Here is a 23,522-nt window from a genome sequence, read left to right as displayed (position 1 = left end):
GCTAGCTACGTTTCACGCACCTATCCTGGTACATACGTCCGTCAAACAGTCACTGTCCACTCTTTTCTCTTATCTCACCGCACTGCATTAACAAGCTGGACAACATTAATGACGTTCAGTGTACAATAAATTCATCTAAATAGACTTTATATTACGTATGCTATTTTTCAATAATAATTGACCACAATTTTGTATTTTTTTGAGCCGTTAGAATGGCATTACCTCTTAAAAAAATTAAACAAAAAAGAAATGATGAAAAAAAAAGTTTTCCTCTGTAGACGCGAACGCGGCACCTTACGATTACGAAGTTGAATCGTTGTCAACGCACCCAATGCATGTTCTTCATACATGTTCTTCATACATAGCTGGTGGAAATGCGCAACCTCACTTGTTGCGATACGGACTCTCATGAAGATGTAAGAGAAAAATTGACAGCAATGGAAAAAAATCTCGTTTCCGCTTAACGCTTTTGCATTTCTAACATAGATACATTTCTCCATTTCATTTTTTGTTTTAACGTGCCGTGGTATGATTAAAAAAAATTTGATAACGCTCGCACGTATGGCAGGCTGTTTCACTTTTCGATAGTTTATATATTATTCAGCCGAATAGAAAAGTAGTAAAAAATGTCCCAAAAAATGGCACTTTTTAATATCGGGTAAAAAAAATGAAAATAGTATGTCTGCTTTGAAATTTTTAGTTTTATACATTTTTGAATAGCCTGATTCAATTTAGTCAATTTTTTAATTCATGCTTACGGAAAGATAATTTTATTTTTAATATTTCGAACTATCAGTATGTTCTACCTCGACATAATTGTCTGATAATTCGATGTATTGAAAATGTTGTCTTTCCGTAGCCATGAATGATAAAAAGTAAATGACAAAAAATTCCTAACCAGATACATTATTCGTTTCATCTCACTATAGAAAATAATTGCTTCATTTTTATATGCTCATTATTATTTTTATGCCCGAGATTTGTAAGTGCATTTTTGTTTTTGGTAATTTTCCGTAATGTCTTCTTTATCCGTCTAAATCTTATTTATGCTATTAAAACATGAAACAGCGTAACATAGGTGTTTGTCACAGGTAGGCTCTCGGGAAGAAGAAACGTTCGCTGATTCATGTACCCATTTATTGGATGTATACGATGTAATATAATACAATATTTGTAGATTAATATAATCATATATTTAATGAATCTTAAGTTAACTAGGTGAACTAATAAGCATAGTTGATAATTAAGAAAAAAAATAAAAGGGTTGAGACGTGAGTTTCGAACTCGAGACTCTCGGACGTTAATCCAACACCAAGCACGTGTGCTATCGAGTCGTTGTGATATATCATTTAGCAAACTTATATTTGTGTTGTTACCCACGTTCGAGAGTTTTTTTTAAGTTTTATTTGCTTACTCTATTATTTCCAGAGCTTCATATGGATATTAAGGGTATTGACTACCTTATTACTACGGTTTATGTAATATCCTGTAAAAAAAAAGTTGGATACAAGTCTCCCTATTTGAGTGTTCACCCGGTTTAAAATCATAGATCTCGAGGAACACACGAATTCATTGGACCAATCAAAAACGTGGAACTAGTTCGAGAGTCTCGTTCAGGTGGCGCGTCGACGCGCCAAAACACAGCTCCAGATTATCACGCGTAGTATTACTATATATACACGACCAATCAAAAACGTGGAACTGCTTCGAGGGCCCTCCGCTAAGGTGGCGCGCCGAAACCAGAGAAAAATTGGCTTCACCAAAAACAGGCTCATTGGCAATCTCCCTACTCATCTCTGCTACATGCATGTAACATACAACGAGGCTATACCACGGGCTATACACATTTCGGCTGATGCCGAATTCAAAATTTATTTTAAACATGAACTATGACGTGAAATAGGGTTGGCATCATCTTTTTGCTATGTCGCTGCTACGGAAAGTTGAACGTTGATCAACTTTCCAAAATCGCAGTCCAAGCATTGGAATCTGCTTAGTAATGAAGTCATGTTTAAAAAAAAATTATGTATTATTATTTTCAATGTAGTATACTTGACTCTATATACGTAATTAAGGCAAATAACTTATTTCTTAATGCTTTCATACGGTTACCTAATATAAAAAGGCAGAAAATGTAGTTTCGCGGCCAAGATTCCGCTGCTCGCTTCCCGCTTCTCGCTGCTTTCGGTCTGAATGAGTCCTAACTATGTGGAGCTGTAAAAAGATTTTACTTTTCGCAACTCTCACAGTTACATAAATGCGATTGCGCCTTGAATAATGGCTACAAAATGGCAACCATGGAAACATGCCTTTCGTTTAGAGATGACCGATAGAAGTGGCCGATCGGAGTGTGTCTAGAGCCGTGCTCCAGGGTATGTACACGGCGTACGATACCGGTAGTTATTGGTTAAATAAAATGTCCTGTTACGGGAAGATGAGGGCTGCTTGTGCTCTTGTGTGTTTTTCTCTATTTTTGACAATAGTAAGCGTAAACGCACAAACGTCGAAAAAACCATGGGTGGACCAGCTAAACGAGGACAACTGGGATCGTATGCTCACTGGAGAATGGATGGTAGAATTGTAAGTTTAAATGGAATCTGAATCTGCTCCGACATCGTTATATATTTGATGGCGTGTCAAACGTCACGCTGCATGAAGTCCATAAATAATTGTTTTTCTCTAAATTTATTCATACTCTTCTAGCCTTTTGAATAATATTTTATCGTTCTATTATTTACACAATACTGTATGTAGATATATGATATTGAAAACAGTATTCGAAATAGTTCGACGAATATTTGAGTCGTAAATTACTATTAGCAGCATAATTATTTCAAAAATTATTCATATTCATGTTCTTATTGCAGCTATGCTCCTTGGTGTCCAGCGTGTAAATCTTTAGAGCCGATATGGGAAGCTTTGGCAATGCAAAAAAAATATCTTAATATAAATGTTGGAAAAGTAGATGTCACAGATTCACCAGGCCTCAGTGGACGATTTATGGTGACTGCTCTACCTACAATTTATCAGTGCGTTTTATTGTGCTTTGGTATATATTCACGTGCAGTTACACAATTTTACATGTCTATTAATTCCCTATTTTATTTGCAGTGTAAAAGATGGAATATTTAGACAATATAAAAGTCCCCGTGATCAGGATTCACTCATTGAGTTTGTAGAACGAAAGACATGGAAGAAGGTTGAGCCTATACCCAGTTGGAAAAGTCCAACTTCTATCCAAATGTCTGTCATAAGTCATTTCTTTAAGATGTCTCAAGTGTTACGGGTAATTAATGATAAATCGTATTGTCTTCGTGTGTTAATTTTTTGCATAAACATTTTATTGTGTTTATAATGAAATTGGGTGTAAAAATTTGGTTCCAGGGGATACACAATAAACTTATGGAAGATTTTGGATTACCTACTTGGGGAAGTTACCTAATCTTTGCTGTAGCAACAATTATCTTGGGCGCAATTTTGGGATTGGTAATTATATTTTTATTCTGAATCTATCGAATGATTTGAAGGTATGTTTTGCCGATTGTAACTTACATATATGTTTAATTATTTTCAGTTCATTGTTTGTCTGATTGACTTCATTTATCCACCCAAGCCATCTCTATTCCAAGGTAAGAAAAAGCAAAGAGATGGGTCGGGTGGATTTATGCAGGAAAAAAGTTCAGGTGATGAAGAATTAGTAGAGAACGTGAAGGACGATCTCGAGGACGAGGAGGGTAGCGAATCTGATGAACCGGAAGGTGAAAAGGATAAAGATGCGAAGGCAGCTCCGAGTAGCCCCAATGTCCGCAAGCGTAAGCCTCGTAAAGCAGATTAGAAATGTTAGTTTCTTAAATTCAAATAATTGCATTCACGAGTGACATTAACGGTTTAATTATTTCTTATAACATTTTTACACATGGAGATGTTAGTTTACATGACACTACGTGACTATTCTATACCTCAACGTGACAGTATTTCGCAAGGAATTGTGCTAAATATCGAATAAAGTATGATGACCTTTGCAACTTTCGATAATAAGTTACCCACTGAAAAAGTAGTCAGTGCATCATTTACGTCATCTCATCTTATACACAATGGTCAATTAATCAAAAACTTATGCTGATGCACCATTTCGCTAGGTACCGCATGCCTGCCAGTATTTATATTCAATCTATTTTTATAACTGTTCAAGAAAATAGACCATCTCATTGTACTTTACTCGACACAATGCCTTTCTGCTGTTCAGCGAGATTTAAGACATTTTTTATTTATATTTCTTTGAGATTTATTGTCAATCGTTTTAATTGTACTACCAACTGTAATTAAGGAAGGGGAAAGAGAAATAGTGGCAACATATAAAAGTAATTTTCATTGCTCATTAGATTGTACTAACTGATATTTTATAATTAACTTTGAAAGGCCAAAAAATGGAAGTGAAAGAAAGGATTACCTCCTGAAGTGGACATGAAGAGCGACGCGGATATAATAGCTTAAAGCGAACATCTTAATCTTAACAAGGACTTTAGTGAACGGTTTCGAAATCCTTCAGAATGATAAAAATTGAGGGAAAAATAAAAAAAATGATTAATCGATTGACTGAAGTAAAATTAATCATCTCCAACATCTATTATAATTGGTAGTACAGAAACGTGGTGAAAGCTGAGAAGATAGAATCATATTTTGTTTGTAACACATAAAAATCATGAAGATACAACAAAGACAAAGAATGTGTACAGTCAAAGCCCGCTTATGTTTTATTATAATTATTTACAATGACAAATGAACGGCATTGCATTTCCGAATTTTTTTTACTGGATTTCGATGATTAGCGTATTATAATTTTGCGTATGTAAATAATGTTTCATTTCGCGCTCGTCCGAAAATCACTGATAAGGATTGACCGAATTACTACTCGGTCACAACGCATCACCAGGAGTCTTTGAATATAACCAATTGAGAACAAGTATATATATCTAGTAAAATGAGTGATGGTATGTCGAAGGCCCATTTTCAAAACCTAATAAGTGACAAATCGTAGAAAAAACGATTTTTATGCTCATTAGGTTCTATCTGGCATATTGTCGTTGCAATTTCAGTGATAAAGCATGTATTATACCTGCATCCATCAAATCTTGTTTTTAGCGTAAGACTAAAACATTTGACGACGCTGTTAAAAATTTGCTCTTACGTCGCGTATTAGGTTTTAAAATTGGGAAGCCGATGTGTTTATGAAGAATTGCATTTGTTAACATATTTATACACTACTGTAACACCACAGTGTTTCCATTTATGTACTTTGTGAACACAAGCGATAATATTGTGTGCGATTTTCTATGCTGTATAATTAAGTCTTCCGTATCATTACGCACAGTCTTAATGATATTGGCAACCCAAGCAACTTGCAAAATTGCGGATAGCGAGGTCTAACGCTACGTAATACGGCTAATTGATATAATTTGATAAACAATTTTTTCACATTTTGCAGTACTTCGTTACTGCACCAAGGAGTTGCTAGTAAAGAGAGCCAACCTTTTCTTTTAATTACACATTCGGTTGGCCTCACGACTCTGCGTCACTCAAAATGAGAGTCTTACGGGATTTTGTGCCTGAAAATTACTAGGCATAGTGGGTACGGGAGATATGCTGGAACGAGCATAGCATTTTTTTGAGATGGTGATGAGACATAGGTATTCAGAGACAGTTCTTCGTTTTAAGCACGATCTTAAGACATCCTCTACCATGTGTTATTATTACTATATTTACGGTCTTAAGACTGTGCTTCGTCTCAAGCACTGACTATGAATACCGACCTTAAAGTTGCATTTCAGGCACAAAGTACACGGGGGCTGATCCTCGTTACCAGTAATCTTCTTGATATATCAACCATGGCTATGTTTCCATCAAAGTCGAACATTGGATGAAACATAGCCTATGATATTTCTCTAGTATTAGTCGATTATTGTTATATTCATTCTTCTCTAATTGCAGCGGTCTATCGTTCCGCAGATACATTCCAAAATTATGAGATAAAAAAGAAAAGAAAGGAGAGCCTTCGAGTTTATGTCTTGACAGAGAGAATAAGAGAGAGAGGGAGAAAAAAAGAAAAAGGGCAAATACACTTTAATGCGGAATGTATGATAATGCAGGGTAGCGAAGTTAACTGTGTAACATTGACTGCCTAACAATAAACGTATTTAATAAACAATAGATGTCTTGTTGTGCAATCCGTCCATTTGATGCATGGATAGTGAGCAACACTGCTCCGGACAGGTCAACTGTTAGCGCAAGGCATTAGTGGGAGTATGCAATATAAACTAAAATACGTATCGCTAATAATGGCCTACGCGATAAGAGGCAAAAGCTAACGGGCAAGTATCGTTGACCGGAAGACTGGCAGCACTTCTAAGTTTTCACAGTCTATGGATCACGGTTCGACGTAACACGTGTTGGGTCGAACAGTACGTTTATTTAAAGAGAACGAAGATATACTACTTTCATCACAAAAACGGAGTCGTCGTTGCTGACTCGTAAGTTCCATTTAATCTCGGCTAAAGATAGTTTATGTGCTCTTTTTGATAATTTACTGCAATATTTTTGAGCGTTGATCAATCAATAAACTTTTAATGCTATTTGTTTCTCTCATTATTGCATGAACAATCGCGCAAGGCACATCCTGGTACGGGTATGAATGAGCTGGCAAAATTCGTGAACCATTGTTTCAAAAATATTTGCTTTCTACTCAAGGAGTTGCGTGGCCGTATTTTTTATAGCGTTTTTCAAGTTTCTTAAGATGTTCTGTCGCGGTCACGACATGTTATCTCATGTACGTCTAATTTTGCCTAACCTGATCCACTGTCCATCATAACCTGATTATTGAAAACAACATATTGTTGACTATCTCTGTATAGAATCGACGTTCGATATTTTCTAGTGGGATTAGTGTATGTTCTTTGAAATTTGTTTAGAGGCAGAACTTATTTGTGTTGGTGAATAATGTGGAAATTTACTTGATTCTGAAAAATTCTGAAGTAAAGGAAAGGCATATGGAGCCATAGTATATTATATGCTCTGGTCGCCATATATTAATATTAATTGTCAATGTTAAAGTAATTTCCAGTAGTAGTTTATACAAAATTAAATTAAAAATTGTTTATTTCTCTATGTAGTTTATTAGTCAGGTGAGACATAACATAGTTCTTGATAGTATCAAATAGTTTTTTCTGCATCTTCTTTTCTATCTTCTGTGTTAACATGAATATATATGTGAAGATGGATCTCATGAATAGTTAATTTTGCAGACACCATTTTTCTTTTCATTCCAATCCGCATTAAGATATATATAATATCATTGTAAAATATGTAACAATTTTTAGCTATTCAGTTGTTTTATACGTTACAGCATACAACAATATTAGCAGGACGCAGACCATATATAACTCTACCTTGAACTATACAGCTTAATCAGTATCAGTTTGATATTGAAACGTGCTTAGTATACAAAAAGTATATTTGATAAAGCATCCAAAATCTGTGGAGGTACAGAAGGGCTCTATGTGCTCCATATCAACCACATCAATCGACACCTTAGCTTCGTCAGAACTCAATCACAAATATCCTGAAAGTAGTACATTCGCAAGTTACAAGCGGAGCGGACGTCAAGGACAATATGCGCAACGAAATCACAGCAGCAGTACTGTTCTTAGTACAGCTGATCGAAAAAAACGAAAAATTTAGTCCTGATCAACTGGAGTGCTTCAGACGTCGTCTGGTCGAACTGTTGACGGAACGTTTCAAGAATCACTGGTTTCCTGACAAACCCTTCAAAGGTCAAGGCTATCGCTGTATTCGTGTAAATGGACATAACCGTAGAGACGCAACTTTGGAGAGCGCTGCTCATGCAGCTGGTGTAAAGTATGAAGACTTATCTCTACCTGTTGAATTGACACTTTGGGTTGACCCTAAGGAAGTCTGTTGTCGCTTCGGTGAAAGCAAGGGCTCATATTGCACACTGGCTTCTTTTGATGACAAGGAAAATACTGTACCGAAGAAACGTAAGGAGGAAGACAAGGAGAACAAACATGTGGAAGGACCGACCAAGACTCAAGTAAGTTAAATTGTCATTTCCAAATATATTAATAGAAAAATATTTAAAACGCGGGGGTTTTGCCCAATCTCTTTGATTCCCAAAAAAGAAGAAAGTGTTGCATTTTCAATTGCAGAAGTCGCCAATGGCTCCTAGCACAGTGGAGCACAAACCAAAACCACTAGGCTGCATGAATCAAAATCAACAGCATCCAAATAATGGTACAGGTAGGAGACACAATGTGCATAGTCCAAGACCAAATATCAATAGAAACCGCTCGTGGTTTAACCATACATTTAGTATGGGTTATGGTCCCCATCCAATGAATCAACCTTGGTACAACGTAATGCCACCTCCCTTTATGGGTGGCCCATCCCCACCGCCTTTTATGGGTCATCGTAGAAACAAGTGGACCCATCCATCCTCCTATCCAGCTGGTCCCGCTCGATTCCACCATTGGTCCCCCAAAGCTGCCCTGAAAGTTTAAAGCAACGATACAGTCCAAACTTCAAAAGAGCTCGCTTACCGATTTCATTGTTACCGTTATATCGTATCACTTTTCGTTCTTGACGGCTCTTAATTCGGTGATAGACCGATTGATTAAGTGTCCGTTTATATAACAATGATTTCCCCCATCTAACGATCCGCTAGACTAATTGTAAATAAAGGTATTCGTTGCCTTGAACAATAAGCACGTGATACACCATGAAGGATGGGGATGTAAACGACAAAGTATATCGTCGCGTGCGGTAACACGGCTCATATCAAGCTAGAACTAAATTGGTAGCGAATTTTTTCGGTACCTAGTGACGAATAAACGATCGATTTAAACACATAAGAAACGAAACCTGTTCAAAATGCGATTACGGATTACGATTACGAATTTTTATTTTATTTTATTTTATTTTCGTCCATACTAATTTTCTCTTACTCTATATTATATCTACATAGTTTCTTCTCTGTTTTTTCTTCGTTGTTCGTATATGATCGGAACGAGGATGTTGCATTATAATGTTTCACACAAATAGTTAAATTATACGATAGTACGCGTTTAACTCCGAATGCAAAGTTGCTTAGAAAGCAGCAATACGTTAGCGCGCTCTTAGGTTCTAAGTCAAGCCGAACGGATAGACGAGACACGTAGTAGAAATTTATAATATTGCGCATTAAGGAGTATATAATGAGATGAAATTCATAGATAAATTAACGACTGTCCGCAGACAAATTAGTTAATGTAAAAAACGAGTGCAGTATTGACTTTCAAACGACTGTTTAGCAAAAGTCAGAACTTGTAGATAGACATACATACGCGTGTTACAAAATAGCTTATACGCAATGTGATCTGACTTTTTCAAATGAGCCCTCTTAATTCATTAGTTAAAATTGAGCGTATACCGATTTGTGTAATTCCAAATATTTGCTTTAGTGTAATGTGAAAGATTACATATAAATTGGTTTTCTTCACCACTTCTTAGATTTGATTTGGAATTCTCAAATTAGATGATTCGAGTGTAATTTTTGAAAATTCCTATCATCGGTAATCAGGAAAGAATTATAACTGAACAAGAAAGAATATAAGAAGAAAACAAAACTTGTTTCTAATATGAGAACTGTCCTACTGAGCTTAAAGATACTAAAGTAAAAGTTTAAAGTTATACTAACGTATAACTTCAAATACAAAATAGTAGTGGAATAGACATATTTCGTACAATTTACTTGTTTAAGCAGGAAAAAAATCAACACTAATCAGAATTAGTTTTTCGTATACAAAGGGAATAAATGTGCCGCAAAATGTGTCACTGTTGGGATAGAATATTTAACATGTAACGAATTAATTGCGCATTCAATTGCTGTGTAAAATTATCAATGTTTCTAGTGATAAATGGGAACAATAGTCAAAGATCATGAAAACACAAAATCGTATCTGCCACTTTAAATTTACTGCTGTGTTTACATTAAACATTGCACGAATACTAAATAAGGACACGTTGAAGGTGCGAGGGACTCATTAAGATATAAACGCTTATTTAACCGCCTCTATTATGAGATCCCTTTCACCAAAGAAAAGAAACGATAGACAATGATGCATAACGACTTCGTTCGATTGTTCTCAATTCTGTTGTTCGATATCCTTTTTTTTTCAATTTAATTTTTTTTAATAGTGCGAAATGAAATTTCATCTCGTCCCGCACCGAATGCCATTACGTCTAGGCCATTGGAAATTCATGTGATATTAATTTATTAATAAATTGACCAATATCGTCACTGTATTATCCTTCTGTAATATAAATATGTAAATAATTTAAGAGATACTTCTGCTCGTACGATGATTTTGTTACTTCATAAATGCACAGAAATTTTAAAGACTCAGTGCCTATGGCGTTTCCATTTTTTAGCTTAGTGGGACAGCGCATAAATTATACTTATTATTATCCCCAGCGATTCGCACTCACTGCGTTACGACTAAGCGTTTTATACTGAATGCGTTTAAGGTTGCGCACACGCACTACTTTAAAGGATTTTTAATGTCGGAGTCATTTCGTAGAATGGCATCGCGAGAAACCGCTTTTTTTGCAATCCGTCCCACCTTGCACTTACATCTAATCTAATCAAAATTCTCGACATTTAAAAATTGCGACTGAATGCAATATTAAATTTTGTGTCATATATAAATATATATGTGTGTGTCGACGTGCGTGTGTGTCTCTCGGTGAGTGCGTCGTGCGCAACTAAAATATCTTCAGCATACTATAGACCCACACAAATTCGGTACTACTATTGTTGTTATTATCCAAGTCAAATGTATTTATTAGTCCTTAGACAAATCTCTAAAGATTGTTACCAGACATGCATCATCCCATTCGAAACGTTGAATGGATATATCTGCGCGTTAAATTAAAATTAACTAAATGCAATTTAATTATCGTTTATCGGCGATGGTAAATTTTATTGTGTTCCTATACGGGGTACAATCCTGAAATATTGTTTCTAATCGGCAAAGGCATGATTGTTTGCATTAATACGATTATTACAAAAAAAAAAATAGGAAAAATAACAGGAAGACTGTGTATACACGTTGCGTATTACTATTGGCTTTGTCGCGCGAAGATTTTCGGATTCTGTATTTTTCCTTCCTTTTTGTGGTGTTATTGACTTTCTTTCGTTTCTTTATTATTTGTTACGCTTTTTTAAGGCTGTCTATTTCACAATCGATGAATTCTATTCGAGCATACATATTGTATTTTGACTACATTATACTTATATCTTTGAGCAAAGCAAGATTGCATTCGGATACTTTCTTTTCTTAATATATATACATACAATATATTATAAATATAAATATTTCGAAATCTGGCAATACCATTTTCACAATGTTCCTCAATGGATATAGATCGATGCACTTTTTCTCTACTTTTCTCTTAAATTTTCTTTTTTCTCAATTTTCTTTCTGTCGGTAACAAAGCCATATTTGATACAAAATGATTGCCTTTACATTGTACTAAATCGAACATGTGCAAAGAAGAAATGAATATATATATATATATGCATACGGACGTTGTTTTATATTTTACATTTTATGTAAACTGGCGAGTTAAGCTAAATTTTCATAACTTTATTCATTTATTGACAATCTTGGATCTGCCGATAGTGCATCCATTACGCTAGAGCAGTGTATACGAAAAATAGCGAATCGTGCTACGATCGTAATCGTGACGACACGCATGGGTTTTTTTTTACTAATGAAGGGTTTTTTCCTTTTTTTATGTAGTGTCATTTGCGAGAACTCCAGGTGGTATATTTACAATGCACAATAACACAATTGTTCATCAGAATCATTAATTCGAAATTTATAAGTTTCTGTAGCACGAAAGTTATCGAAGTTTTAAGGGCAGTATTTTTATATCTTTCTTTTTTTATGTTTTTCTTTTATTACTTAATGTTTTTAACCCAATTTTTTATTTTTATCATTGCAGTATAAATTGTGTTTTTGTTGCATTTACACAGTTATCTGGAGTACTGCAAATAGAATTTTTAATGATGTTACTAGTAACTATTAATTAATCAAATGGAAATGAATTGATCATTATCAAAGACTTTGTATAAATAGGGGAACGTACTAAAACAGAATATGATAGAATGTTAACTGGAAGCTTAATTATTTTAATTGATCGTTAGTCGATTATGGCGCAATATATATATATTTAAAATACCAGTTGATTTATCGTCTTACTATTACCAAATGTCGTGTACCTAATTGCTAGAACTGTATAGCCATTGTTAAAAACAAAAGAAAGCATAGAAGAAAAACTGAAGCTATAATTATGTTATGTTAATAATTGGCCGATTTTCCACCAACATAAATTTCTATCAAATGTATGGATCGGGGAGTCGGACTCATCCGATCATTTCATAAACGAATACGATACGCATTGAGATATTGTACCGTTACACAAAATACACTATTACTATTATCATAGACCATCTATCGATTATTATTATTATATATTATATTAATATCAATAACGAGGTTATTACATGAAACACTGCATACAAATATATAAATTATAGATCAAATAAATAGTTTTGCAAATTGAAAATATCGTTTATTCATTCTGTTACCTATATATAATTTATTATGAACGTTATGATGGCGTAAATACTTAAAAGCTGGTGTGAAAGACGTCAGCTGTCTTTCACAGTCAGTTGCCGAGTATGGTACCTGTAACTAAAGGTTATACTTGAAGATATGTTTCTTCCTGCTAGAGAACTGCGTGTTGTTAAATTTCCGGCGAAAATGGAAGGAGACAACCGTTGTTCGAAGCAAGAATCATATTTTTTCTACAATACTTTGGCCATCTTATTAAAAGCTGTTGAAGGTGAAAAAACTATAGTGGATTTACGCAATGAAGCTTCAATTTTCGGTCGTGTCGAACAAGCTGATGGGTAGGTTAGTTTTATTAACATCATTAATATCACCGACCTGATATGTAAACAAGGTTTCAGAAATGTTAATGCATTTACAGATTTATGAATATTGTTATGAAAGAATGTGTCTACACGGATCCCAGAGGAGACAATTTCAAGTATGATATGTTTTTCGTCCAGGCACGCAACATTCGTTACGTCCACATACCCGCTGATGTAAGTGTACAATAAAAGTTTCATTTTTCTGCAACAGTCGAAGTTCATGGTATCCAATTATGCAAACTACGAATATCTTACATTTTTAACTGGAATCATACAATTTCTGTTATGTGGAACGTATACTTTTTCTGTGCAAAACTATAATTTTTCTTCATCCGTTTTATTATACTGTCCGAAAAAGTATCACTGCCAATCAATTAAAGTAGCGGGAAATGTATTTAAATGTATTATTCTATTAAATTATGAAACTGACTATTTTAAATAATAGTATCGAACTAAAAGATCTAATTTGTTAATAAAAAGCGTGTTACATCTTGATTTACGATAGTTTTCTCGTTCTACGTATAGTTACTTTGAATTTGTGATGTTGGCAAACAATGTTTGGTAATTTTTATTATATTAACGGCCAGCTGTTATCTGACAGCGTATTATTTATTTTTACACACCCTTGGAGTACATACGTTGCTCTGAACATGAAAATAGCATTAGCCCAGTTACGTACTGCCATGCCCTGCTTTCGCGTAGCATTTCTATAAGTGCGTGGTGACGTTTTATCATCAAATATGATTGGACGTGTCAGCCGAGTGTATTGCAATCGTGTGTATGAAAGAAAAATAACATTATTTAGTTGGAAGCAAGTATATAGCATACCGCACGTATCTTGGCTGAAAGTAATATATCAACAATATTCGACGACATCCAGTTATCATCAAGCTTTCAATTTCCCTTTCCAAAAGAGTATGGATATCTTTCGAATCAGTGATTATGATTGTGTTGGGTTTGACCTGGATAATACATTGTTGCGTTACAATATTAATAATATGGTAAATTTAGAATATGAAACATTATCTAAGTTTCTTGTAGAAAAAAAAGGATATGATCCAAAGTATCTACGTAAGCCTTTAAGTGATCATGATCTTGACTTCATGCAGAGAGGACTTATGTTAGACTTTGACAGAGGGAATATTATAAGGATAAGCTCTAGTGGAATGATTCTCAGAGCTAGTCATGGTACTAAACTATTGAACAATGAAGAGATAAGAATGGCCTATCCTGATCAAAGGTGGTACGTTACTGATGCATTCAGTAAGGATCCACTTGCTACATGGAATGGTCCATTATCGTTGAAAATGAGGACAGTATTGGATTATTTTGATATGCCTGCTTCTTTAGTTTTTGCCAAAGCTGTTGATACACTAGATGAAAAAAATGAAGGACCGTTAGATATGTACCAAATTTGGCCTGACGTATTAGATGGTTTAATCGATATGTTTGATAGAGACCATTTTCAAACTGGAGAAGGGTACTATTTTAAAATACTGAAAGAAAATCCAGCAACCTATCTCCATAAATGTAGCACTCAAACTGTATCCTGGCTCAGAGAAATAAAGAAAAGGCAAAAAACTTTCTTAATCACTGGATCAAATGTAGATTTTGCAGATTTTACTGCAAGTTACACATTTGGTGATGACTGGCGATCACTTTTTGATATTGTTATTTGTTTTGCTAAAAAACCTGGATTTTTTATTAGCAATAAACCGTTTCTTAAGATCATGGATTATAAAGAAATTGGAAGTGTAACGTGTGATGTGATGAAACAAGGCGAAATATATAACCAGGGAAATTGGAATGATCTCCATGAATTTTTCGGTAGAAGTATTGGTCAGAACGATTTACGTTTCTTATATTTTGGCGATAATCTTGTGCAAGACATCTATACTCCATGTGCAAAAGTTAATTGTCATACAGTGGCTGTCATTGATGAACAAATGGCAGAAGGAATGGTGCATCAGAAAGATGTTCATCCTGATGAAAATGCAATTAATTCAAAATTTTGGGGTTCATATTTTTGTTTGAAAGATAGCACAACAATGACTCATGTGCATTCTATATGGAGCCACATTATACAAAATTACGCAAAGATATGTATACCAACAATAGACATGATTTCATCAAAGCCATTAGATGAACCACTAAAATCTTTCTCCACAAGCAATAAAAACCTCTGTGGATATCATCCAGAAAAACCACTTAGTATATCTACATTTTAATTTTATAATAATTTAACTGCATATGTGAAGCAAGCTTTACATTTGTTTCTATTATATAAGTGAAGGATACTATATATATGTAATTCTTTTGATAAGTACAAGCGTAGTTTATGTAAATTAAAACGTTCGTTAGTTAGTATTGTGTACTAATACGAACCACAGTAATATTAGAAATAGGTATAGAATAATAAAGAAATATTAGTATATTAGGTACTTTTATAAATTACTTCAGAATGAAATTTTTAATTTTTGCCAGTGTTAGCATTGAAGTTGTGCAGTACTTCGATAATACTATTATGCTCAATTACTATGGATTTGCTCATCAACATTATTGTTCCAATGTATATGAAATTTTTTTTATAATGTATTTTAAATAATTTTAACTCTCAATGTCACTATTTTGTAATGTATCATTGTACGTGTTTTGCTTATTAAAGATACCGATTATGCCTGCTATTAAGAAGCAGTTACAACAGCACAAAGGCCTTCCTCGAGATGATAAAAGTGTAAAACCTACGTTTAAAACGAAACGGGCACAGAATAGACATCACGAAGGTATGATGGCTGTACAGCATATTATGAAGAGTCGAAATCAAAAGAAATCTGAAGACGAAGACGAAGATAGTGCAGTCAATTAAGTTTCAGGGCCACAGGTATGGCCTCACAGTAAAATGTGTTAAATTTTTTATAATGTGCGCATTTGTTCCTTTACGTTGCAATGAAATATTGTGAATTGTTAATGAATATATCAATTAAATTAAAATTGTATACCCCCTTAAATCTTTGTGTCGAATTATAAGATCTACTGTTTAAGCTGATTAGGAAAGGAAACTCTCTCATGAGGAATATTGTACATTGCACATCAGTCGATAAATATTTTGAAATACATAGATTTATTTCTGTACATATATTTATTTTCTTCCCTTGGTTTTCATTATAAAAATATGTCTCTCACACTCTCGATAAAAAAACTTAGATACATTCCTGCACCCTATTAAAATCATTTGAAGTAAAATCTTACATATATAAAATACTTATTTTAACTAGAAACAATTTTTGTTTTGTTACGTCACCTTTTATCGTTCTTCTCTTACAGATACTGTGAAAATACTGTGAAAAATGTAGTTGAATATACTTTGATCGTAATACTTCTCCGTTTTCAGCATCTAACTAATCCTGAAACTGTGTCTATTTCCTGAGTGAAGTACTTCCTATGCACAATTTTATATATTAGCGAGTAGAAAAAGTAGCCAGTTGAAAAAAGTGGTATCAGCAAGGTAAAGATAATTTCACAGAATCGTGCATAGATAACTATTAACTATGAAGGCCAAATACGGTGGCAGTATAGAAAGTAAAGTACTAAATTAGTTTAAGTATTCGGGACATATTATTCGTTATTTTCTCTCAAGTGCAATGGCTATTCCCATTCCACCTCCTATACATAAAGATGCAATACCCTTTTTGCGACCAGTACGTTCTAACGCGTGTAACAAAGTCACAAGAATTCTGGCTCCTGCAAATAAAAATTATGTAAATCCACAGGAAATCCTAATGAATCTATTTTTTTCGTTCTATTAAACTTACCAGAAGCTCCTATTGGATGACCAAGAGCAATTGCACCTCCACTTATGTTAACAGTATTAGGATCAAGTCCAAGTACTTTCAAACAAGCAAGAGACTGAGCCGCGAAAGCTTCGTTCAATTCGTAAAGATCAACTTCGTCCTTTGTCCAGTTAGCTTTTTTTAACTGTAAAAATATTATGTCACGTAGCATTAATGGGGCTTTACTGCGGTACTACTATAATGTGCAATCAAAATGTAGTTAATATAAATACTAACAACTAATTCAACGGCAGGGATCGGACCCGTGCCCATGATATCAGGTTCTACGCCAGATTGCGCAACGGCTACAATATGTGCCAATGGAGTTATACCTTTGGCCGCAGCGGTTTCGCCAGACATGAGGACTACTGCTGCTGCACCGTCATTGATGCCTGATGCATTTCCTGCTGTTACTGTTCCATCGCTCTGCAGTAAAAAAATATATCATCTATACACATATCTTTGTTTATTCTCTGAAAAATTGGAGTTCGTTGGTAATATCCGTGATACCTTGATAAATACCGGTCGTAATTTACTAAGTCCTTGAACGGTTGTGCCCGCTTTAGGAAATTCGTCTTTCGATATGACAATAGATTCCTTTTTACTTGGTACCGTTACGGGTACTATTTCTTTATCGAAATAACCGGCTATTATCGCTGCCTCTGCTTTCTGTTGAGATTTTGCTGCATACTCGTCCTGTTCTTCTCTATTTATGTTGAATGCTTTGGATACGTTCTCAGCTAAGCCAACATAAAACACATGGTAATGTTTAGATTAAAATTTGCTTACCTTATGTGGTTGAGTTTAAAGTTTGACATGGAAACTAGATCGAGTCTCATTTTTAATTTGAAATTTTGTTGAACGTTCTTTTGACTATACCTGTAATCCCCATATGGATACCAGTAAATGCATCAGTTAAACCATCAAAAAGCATTGTGTCTATCATGCTGCCATCACCCATTTTTATACCATTTCTCAGGTGAATAGTATGTGGTGCCAGACTCATATTTTCTTGACCTCCAGCTACTACAACTTCATTTTCGCCAGATTTTATAGACAAGTATCCATTTAATACAGCCCTTTAAATATATATAGAAAAATCCAAGTGTAGTGTTATTAACTTATCAGGCACAAATGCGATAATAATGTATAGTAGTAAAGTATAAAAAGGTTACATGTAATTTGAATCATAATGTGAAAGAGGTCACTTTTTGTATATATGTGCTACAAATATAACTTTTAAGTCAAGGTTCAAACTTACTTTAGACCAGAACCACAAAGCATATTGACAAGATAAGCAGGTACAGAAATGGGAACTCCTGCTTTAATGGCAGCTTGTCTTGCTGGGTTTTGACCCTGCGCTGCTGTTAATGCCTAGAAAAGAAAACACCCATTATACCTAATTTTGATTTTAATAAAATTATTGTCTTGTAATAAAATATAGACTAAATATAGATACTTTCAAAAAAAAATTCTGATTATCCCATCATACCTGGCCAAATACAACTTCAGATACATCTGTGGGCTTTAATTTGGCTCTGTATAAACTTTCCTTAATAACAATACTTCCCAAGTCTGATGCCTTCAGCGAAGATAGAGCTCCACAAAAAGAACCTTTAAATAAAGTTGCCATATTATAATGTATACAAATAATATTTTCATACAGATCTATTAGAAACACATAATTTAGATGAGTAGCATATAAATGTATAATGAAGAAAGTAATTGCACGAAAATTAGCAATTTGAATATACATATGAAAATTTAAATGAGTATTATTAAGAATTTGAATTATTAAGAATTTGAGTAAATGATATAAACAGCAACAAAATTATGTATAATAAAAGCGGATTATTCCAGTAAGTAAAGAAATTTAAAAAACTGCCAGTAAATAAGTGTTAAGAAAACTATGAATTAAAAACTATGAATGCGTTAACACAAATAATTATTACTGACACTATTCGTTAACTTTAAAATAAGTTACTGCAAGGATTTCAAATCGTAGACCGAATTGGAAGGAATTCAAATGGGGTTAATGACACACTTCCTATAATATTTAGTTAAATGCAAATATAAAGTTATGTAAACTTAAGATTACTCTTGATCTACCTATGGGTGTCCTAACTGCTGACACAATCACCACGTCGCGTCCACTCATCGTGAAAAACTAATGCCAAATAATGAACTTTACTATGACTGCTGTCGCGGGCTGCTATAGCGGAAAGAAGTTACCAGCCGATAGAGGAACCGATAACGTTCTGTCGCAGTGGCGTCTCAACGTCCGTTACGACCACTAGTCACAGCAATTTACTACATGTAACAACATGAAATAGTAGATAAACCACAACAGTGGTCGTATATAACATTTAAATTGTTGAAACTTAATAAAACTACATTGTTTATAATTTTAGTTATCAAATTAAAATTTATTTACAGTGGAAGGGTGCTTGCTATTCAACTTTAAATATTGATCATATTTCGCGCTAGGTATAAACACTACAGTTCAACTCAGAACTTAGACGCCAATGATGCGTATAAATCGTAGAAGCACAGTTATAGTACTTTCAATGCGGTATATTTAAAGATATGGGTTATCGTTGATGATAGCTACGAGACTGTCTGACGTCGAGAAATCTAGTTGGCTAGAAGCAATACAGGTGGCGCGTCTCGAAGTGATGTTCGTTTGTTTTTACCCAGTGTGCATTGTGATCAGTGACTGGTGCTAAGATGGCTGACAACAAGGAGGAGATTTCGGAGCTCGTGGAAAAACGAGGTATTTATCAGAACTCAGAGGCTTACCCGTTGTGATTAGTGCCGGATGGCGATGCCGATTTAACCAGGAGTATCGAAATGTGGATAAGCGTGAGGTGATATTCGTAAATGCCGTAAAAAAAACGCCATCTGTAGGTTCTATAGTTCACGGAGGACAGGCACGAATCTTCGCCGATATGCGAAAATCTATTTCTCCGGTCTCACCAAGGTTTTATGTAATTCAATGCTGGCACCGTAACACCGTCAAGTCCAGAGCATGTTTGTCATCTCTCTGGCTATCCTGTCAAGTAGCAACTTTTGCGGCTTGACAGGCTACGTGCCTGTCCAGCAGGAGCTACGATCTGCAGTACACCCCTCAGATGGAACGTTCGGTCAGACCGACAATTCCCGTGTCGTGTCGCGCTATGCTCGTTACTCATTAAGGTCATACGGCAACGGCCTTGCGATCGGCAAAGCTACTAGAATAATCTCCAGCGATTGATAGTATCTGTCGAATTCTGTAGCCGATTCCTGCTTGTCTTTCCTTCACACCGCACGCCTGTCGTTCGAAACTGCTCCTGCACCTATCCAAGAAAGAATCATTGGTCGTTGATGCGTGTCTCTTGGATGTCACGTTCTAAACAACTTCCTAATGAACAACACCTTAGTGCACATATGTATAGTTATTGTCGCTATGGATTTCTGCATAACCGACTGAGTTTGCGAACGCCTCCAGAAACTTTTGACGAGAATTTTGACGTTGCCATATGACGGCCCCACCGGTCGATTCGATGATTCCATTTATGCTTGTCAGTCATTACTTTGTCTTTGGACACACTACCGTATTCTATTGCTTATTAGATTGCTCGTAAGTTAATGCGAGAGGATGGATCAAATATCAGAGAAGTTGCGATACAAGACATCTGCCTTGCGTCGTACATCTCCTAGAAATTTCTGTTTCCATCATGTCGTCAATGACCTGGCCTTTTTCAATGTCAGCTCGAATCACAATGAGTGCTAACATTGTCATTGCTACGGTGTTCCTCAATACTGCTTGTATTATCTCATGTTCGCATTTGGCGATGCTGTTATCAAAGTCGTGATAATGATAGCCATCCACAATGAGCGTCAATTGAAAAATAAAATTTCGTGTATTTACGACGACACCGAAGAAGGTGTCTCGAATTTTGTGTCCATTTGCACAATTTTAAAACCGCATAATCGTTGCAGTATAGCTTACAAGTCATTCAGTGAAATTCTAGTCTATCAATGATAGGCGTGTGATACTAAAACACCAGATACTGGATTCTCCTATCGCAGAACTCTTTAAGCCGATGTAGATAATAAACTTACCAGAAAAAAAGGAGCACACCTACATTTCGCGTGATTGTCGTAATTTCAAGGTTTACGGGTCATTATGCTACAGTCCAGTAGAAAATACCTCATATATCTAGCAGGAGAATCGTTCTAGCATTAAGTACCGATATCAAAACAGGGTCGAATCAATCATAAAGTATACCACGCCTCTACACATAAAGCTAGTCCAAAACGCAATTGAGTTACTTTTCATAACGTTAAAATCGATCCCAAACCATACAACTGACCGCGGGCACACTGTTACTCCTAGTATATAAGCGAGTAGCAGCAAGGGAGAGTCACTCCAAAAAGCTGGTATCGTGCCATATGTCGTTAGGGAAGTAGTAGGAAGTATTAGATATACCAACCCCTAGAAAAAAAAAAAAAAAGGAATTCATTAATCCAGTCCATAACGCATATATCTCCCAATACAAACTATGCGAATAGAGTCTGCAAGCTCCGTTTTATTTATTTACATAAAATATTTCTCCATCCTATAAGAAATACTCGTTGAACATACTGTGTTTTAACGGTAACTAGAACGATTAGAAACGAAACGTTGTCAAAATTCATAGGACCTGTTGCTACTCGTGGCGTGGTCCTCAAACCAGTTTAGGAAGGATCCCACGCGGTGCAGAGCGGAGTGAAGCTGCTCGGTCGGCGCTCGTCAATTCGGAAGGCTCATTTTTCGAGGGAACGATCAATCGACCGCAGTCTCGCAGCGACCACGAGTCATTAGCGTATCGTTGACAATGAATTAAAGCCGTACAGTAATACGTGGCAGTGTACTGCTGCAGTGCTTGGCAGGCCAAGCGCGAGGAGAGACATACCTGTCCGCTATAGCTACGGTATGCATAACACTCGGGGACTGTCCAACTGTTAATGATTCCTCTAGATGTTTCAACCAGAGCGGGTAAACATGCTGATCTCTCATCTAGGAAAAATTCATAAAGCGACTAAAGCCCATCGTGTAGATTCGACTGTCTGATTAGAATATGTGAGTCATGACTGCGCATACGTTTCAAGATTTTTCAAGTAATTGCATTACACCTTGGTTACGATCATATACATTATGGAACTGTCATTACCTCGATACTTCTACTAGTCATATCGTTAATTTTTTTTATCGCACTGTACAATTTTCACACTCAAGTATTTTGGTGATAATTATTCGTATCTTTTTTTTTTATGGTACTGTATAAGGCTTTACTTTATGAAATTTAGATTTTTTTTTTCAAGTAGTTTCTTTTTATCTTATTGAACGCATTAGACAGGACAGGGACCTCCTGCTTGTAACGAACTCCTCGTTAATTCTAGTGTGAACTATTCCACGAGATTGATTAACGGCTATAATCCACTTTTACTTGGTAGAGAAAACCAGTTAATTTTTCATGGTGTTTTATGTTGTCCTACGTAGAAAAAGGCTCGACATTGTTACGCGTCGAGAAAATGCATGAGCGCAATGGCGAGCATCTGCGTCCGTGTTAATTTTCCTTCCTGGCGGCTTAACAATCCAACGGGTTAACATTGTGACGAGGATGATGTTCAATTAGACCTACGTATGCTAAGGATTGTCGCTGCCTTTCATTGCGATACGGCCCAACAGGCCTGAGACGAGAGGTCGACCTCGAGGAACTGTGTAGGTGGATAGAAACAGTGGCAGCGGTAGGTAGGTATCCGTGTCGGCGTGATTATACAACGTCTCCCCCTATCTCTCGATACTTGAGGATACTTTTACTTCTCATTTTTTTTTTCTCGCATTCGTTCTCACTTTCTGATCAGACCGCGTCTCCTCGCTCCCGCCGAGTCGTCGTCATACACACGTCAATCCGTCGGATCGACGATTCGAATTTTCTGTGACAGAGTTGTGCGTCTCGTCTCTTACGAATCTTGCGTCAATATCATTGGATCAATGCTTGCTCTTCTTTCTTCTCTTGCAAATATTGTCATTGGTGTTTAATAGCTGGTCGGATGGCTGCAACGGAAAGAAAAATTTGCAAATGATACCTGCTTGGTTAGGTGCTCGAATCATTAAGTTAAAAGAAGTATGTAGGCATAGCCATAACCTTAAACTCAGCGGCAGTCACAGCCTGATAGGTACGCATAATAGAGGGCGTTCTACTGCGGTAACGTACTAGCAGTGAACTCGACATACAAAAGGTTTTCTCGGAATCTTGAAATTCTTCTCCTTTGGTCTCCATACTTCATTTTTTTTTTCTATTCATTCCCGTATATCTTATTGTTCACGCCACGTCTGAAATACTCACGTGGGTAATTCCTGCGACCTTCCAGGCTTGCACTAGGCGAAAGAGACTAGCAGCGAGTGACATTCCGCGATAAATATTTTGTGCCGTCAGAACCCTTACGTTTCTTTCAATAAATCATCCACGATCTGTGATTATAGTATACGTTCAAACGATTGGTACTACTCTCGCGTAATAATCAAACCAGCTTTTCGTGATTCAATAATAAATAGAATCCATATCAGTAATGCTCACGAGATAGGATGTCCTTATCGGAGCTTAATCGTTCTG

The 23,522-nt window shown here is 35.7% G+C and overlaps 5 protein-coding genes across 16 annotated transcripts in view; 4 read left to right on the top strand and 1 right to left on the bottom strand.

The window, feature by feature from the left end:
* Positions 1-2,307: 2,307 nt before the first annotated feature.
* LOC107275207 (thioredoxin-related transmembrane protein 1) lies at positions 2,308-6,205 on the top strand. Of its 3 annotated transcripts, none has more exons than XM_015755091.2 (6): positions 2,308-2,580; positions 2,868-3,029; positions 3,112-3,286; positions 3,385-3,486; positions 3,575-3,839; positions 5,989-6,205. In XM_015755091.2, exons 1-5 carry the CDS (start codon positions 2,375-2,377, stop codon positions 3,833-3,835), a joined length of 906 nt encoding a protein of 301 aa, XP_015610577.1. In that variant the 5' UTR covers positions 2,308-2,374; the 3' UTR covers positions 3,836-3,839; positions 5,989-6,205. The 3 variants fall into 3 exon arrangements, with proteins under 3 accessions (XP_015610577.1, XP_015610576.1, XP_015610575.1); XM_015755090.2 differs by having other exon boundaries at positions 4,420-6,205; XM_015755089.2 differs by having other exon boundaries at positions 3,575-6,205.
* A 144-nt stretch (positions 6,206-6,349) lies between these two features.
* Positions 6,350-12,681, top strand: LOC107275208 (protein BTG3). 2 transcript variants are annotated; one of them, XM_015755092.2, is made up of 3 exons: positions 6,350-6,527; positions 7,400-8,104; positions 8,220-12,681. In XM_015755092.2, the coding sequence occupies exons 2-3, from the start codon at positions 7,667-7,669 to the stop codon at positions 8,568-8,570; spliced, it is 789 nt and encodes a 262-aa protein (XP_015610578.1). In that variant the 5' UTR covers positions 6,350-6,527; positions 7,400-7,666; the 3' UTR covers positions 8,571-12,681. The 2 variants fall into 2 exon arrangements, with proteins under 2 accessions (XP_015610578.1, XP_015610579.1); XM_015755093.2 differs by lacking the exon at positions 6,350-6,527 and adding an exon at positions 6,549-6,823.
* An 82-nt stretch (positions 12,682-12,763) lies between these two features.
* LOC107275206 (U7 snRNA-associated Sm-like protein LSm10) lies at positions 12,764-16,183 on the top strand. 5 transcript variants are annotated; one of them, XM_015755086.2, is made up of 3 exons: positions 12,764-13,027; positions 13,108-13,225; positions 15,717-16,183. In XM_015755086.2, exons 1-3 carry the CDS (start codon positions 12,831-12,833, stop codon positions 15,915-15,917), a joined length of 516 nt encoding a protein of 171 aa, XP_015610572.1. In that variant the 5' UTR covers positions 12,764-12,830; the 3' UTR covers positions 15,918-16,183. The 5 variants fall into 5 exon arrangements, 3 of the variants coding, with proteins under 3 accessions (XP_015610572.1, XP_015610574.1, XP_015610573.1); XM_015755088.1 differs by having other exon boundaries at positions 12,833-13,031; XR_003058238.1 differs by lacking the exons at positions 12,764-13,027; positions 13,108-13,225 and adding an exon at positions 13,252-15,456.
* A 2-nt stretch (positions 16,184-16,185) lies between these two features.
* Positions 16,186-19,194, bottom strand: LOC107275205 (acetyl-CoA acetyltransferase, cytosolic). Its single transcript, XM_015755084.2, has 8 exons — positions 18,991-19,194; positions 18,374-18,495; positions 18,143-18,255; positions 17,761-17,960; positions 17,392-17,621; positions 17,119-17,307; positions 16,864-17,026; positions 16,186-16,792 (listed from the first exon to the last, which is right to left on the bottom strand). Exons 1-8 carry the CDS (start codon positions 19,037-19,039, stop codon positions 16,674-16,676), a joined length of 1,185 nt encoding a protein of 394 aa, XP_015610570.1. The 5' UTR covers positions 19,040-19,194; the 3' UTR covers positions 16,186-16,673.
* A 337-nt stretch (positions 19,195-19,531) lies between these two features.
* The window catches only part of LOC107275200 (MAP7 domain-containing protein 1), a 119,830-nt gene continuing 115,839 nt past the window's right edge, over positions 19,532-23,522 (top strand). For 3 of the 5 annotated variants that reach the window (XM_025080101.1, XM_025080098.1, XM_015755079.2), the window contains exon 1: positions 19,532-19,654. In XM_025080101.1, coding sequence (XP_024935869.1) covers positions 19,609-19,654 — 46 coding nt within the window. In that variant the 5' untranslated portion in view covers positions 19,532-19,608. The remainder of the gene's footprint in view (positions 19,655-23,522) is intronic. The other 2 variants (XM_025080102.1, XM_015755075.2) reach the window with 1 other exon arrangement.

This window comes from Cephus cinctus, unplaced genomic scaffold (genome assembly GCF_000341935.2).
Source record: "Cephus cinctus unplaced genomic scaffold, Ccin1 Ccin1_scaffold0126, whole genome shotgun sequence".
Taxonomy (NCBI): Eukaryota; Metazoa; Arthropoda; class Insecta; order Hymenoptera; family Cephidae; genus Cephus; species Cephus cinctus.
The sequence above is the reverse complement of the archived record's forward strand: the minus strand, read 5'-3'. Positions and strand labels throughout refer to the sequence as shown.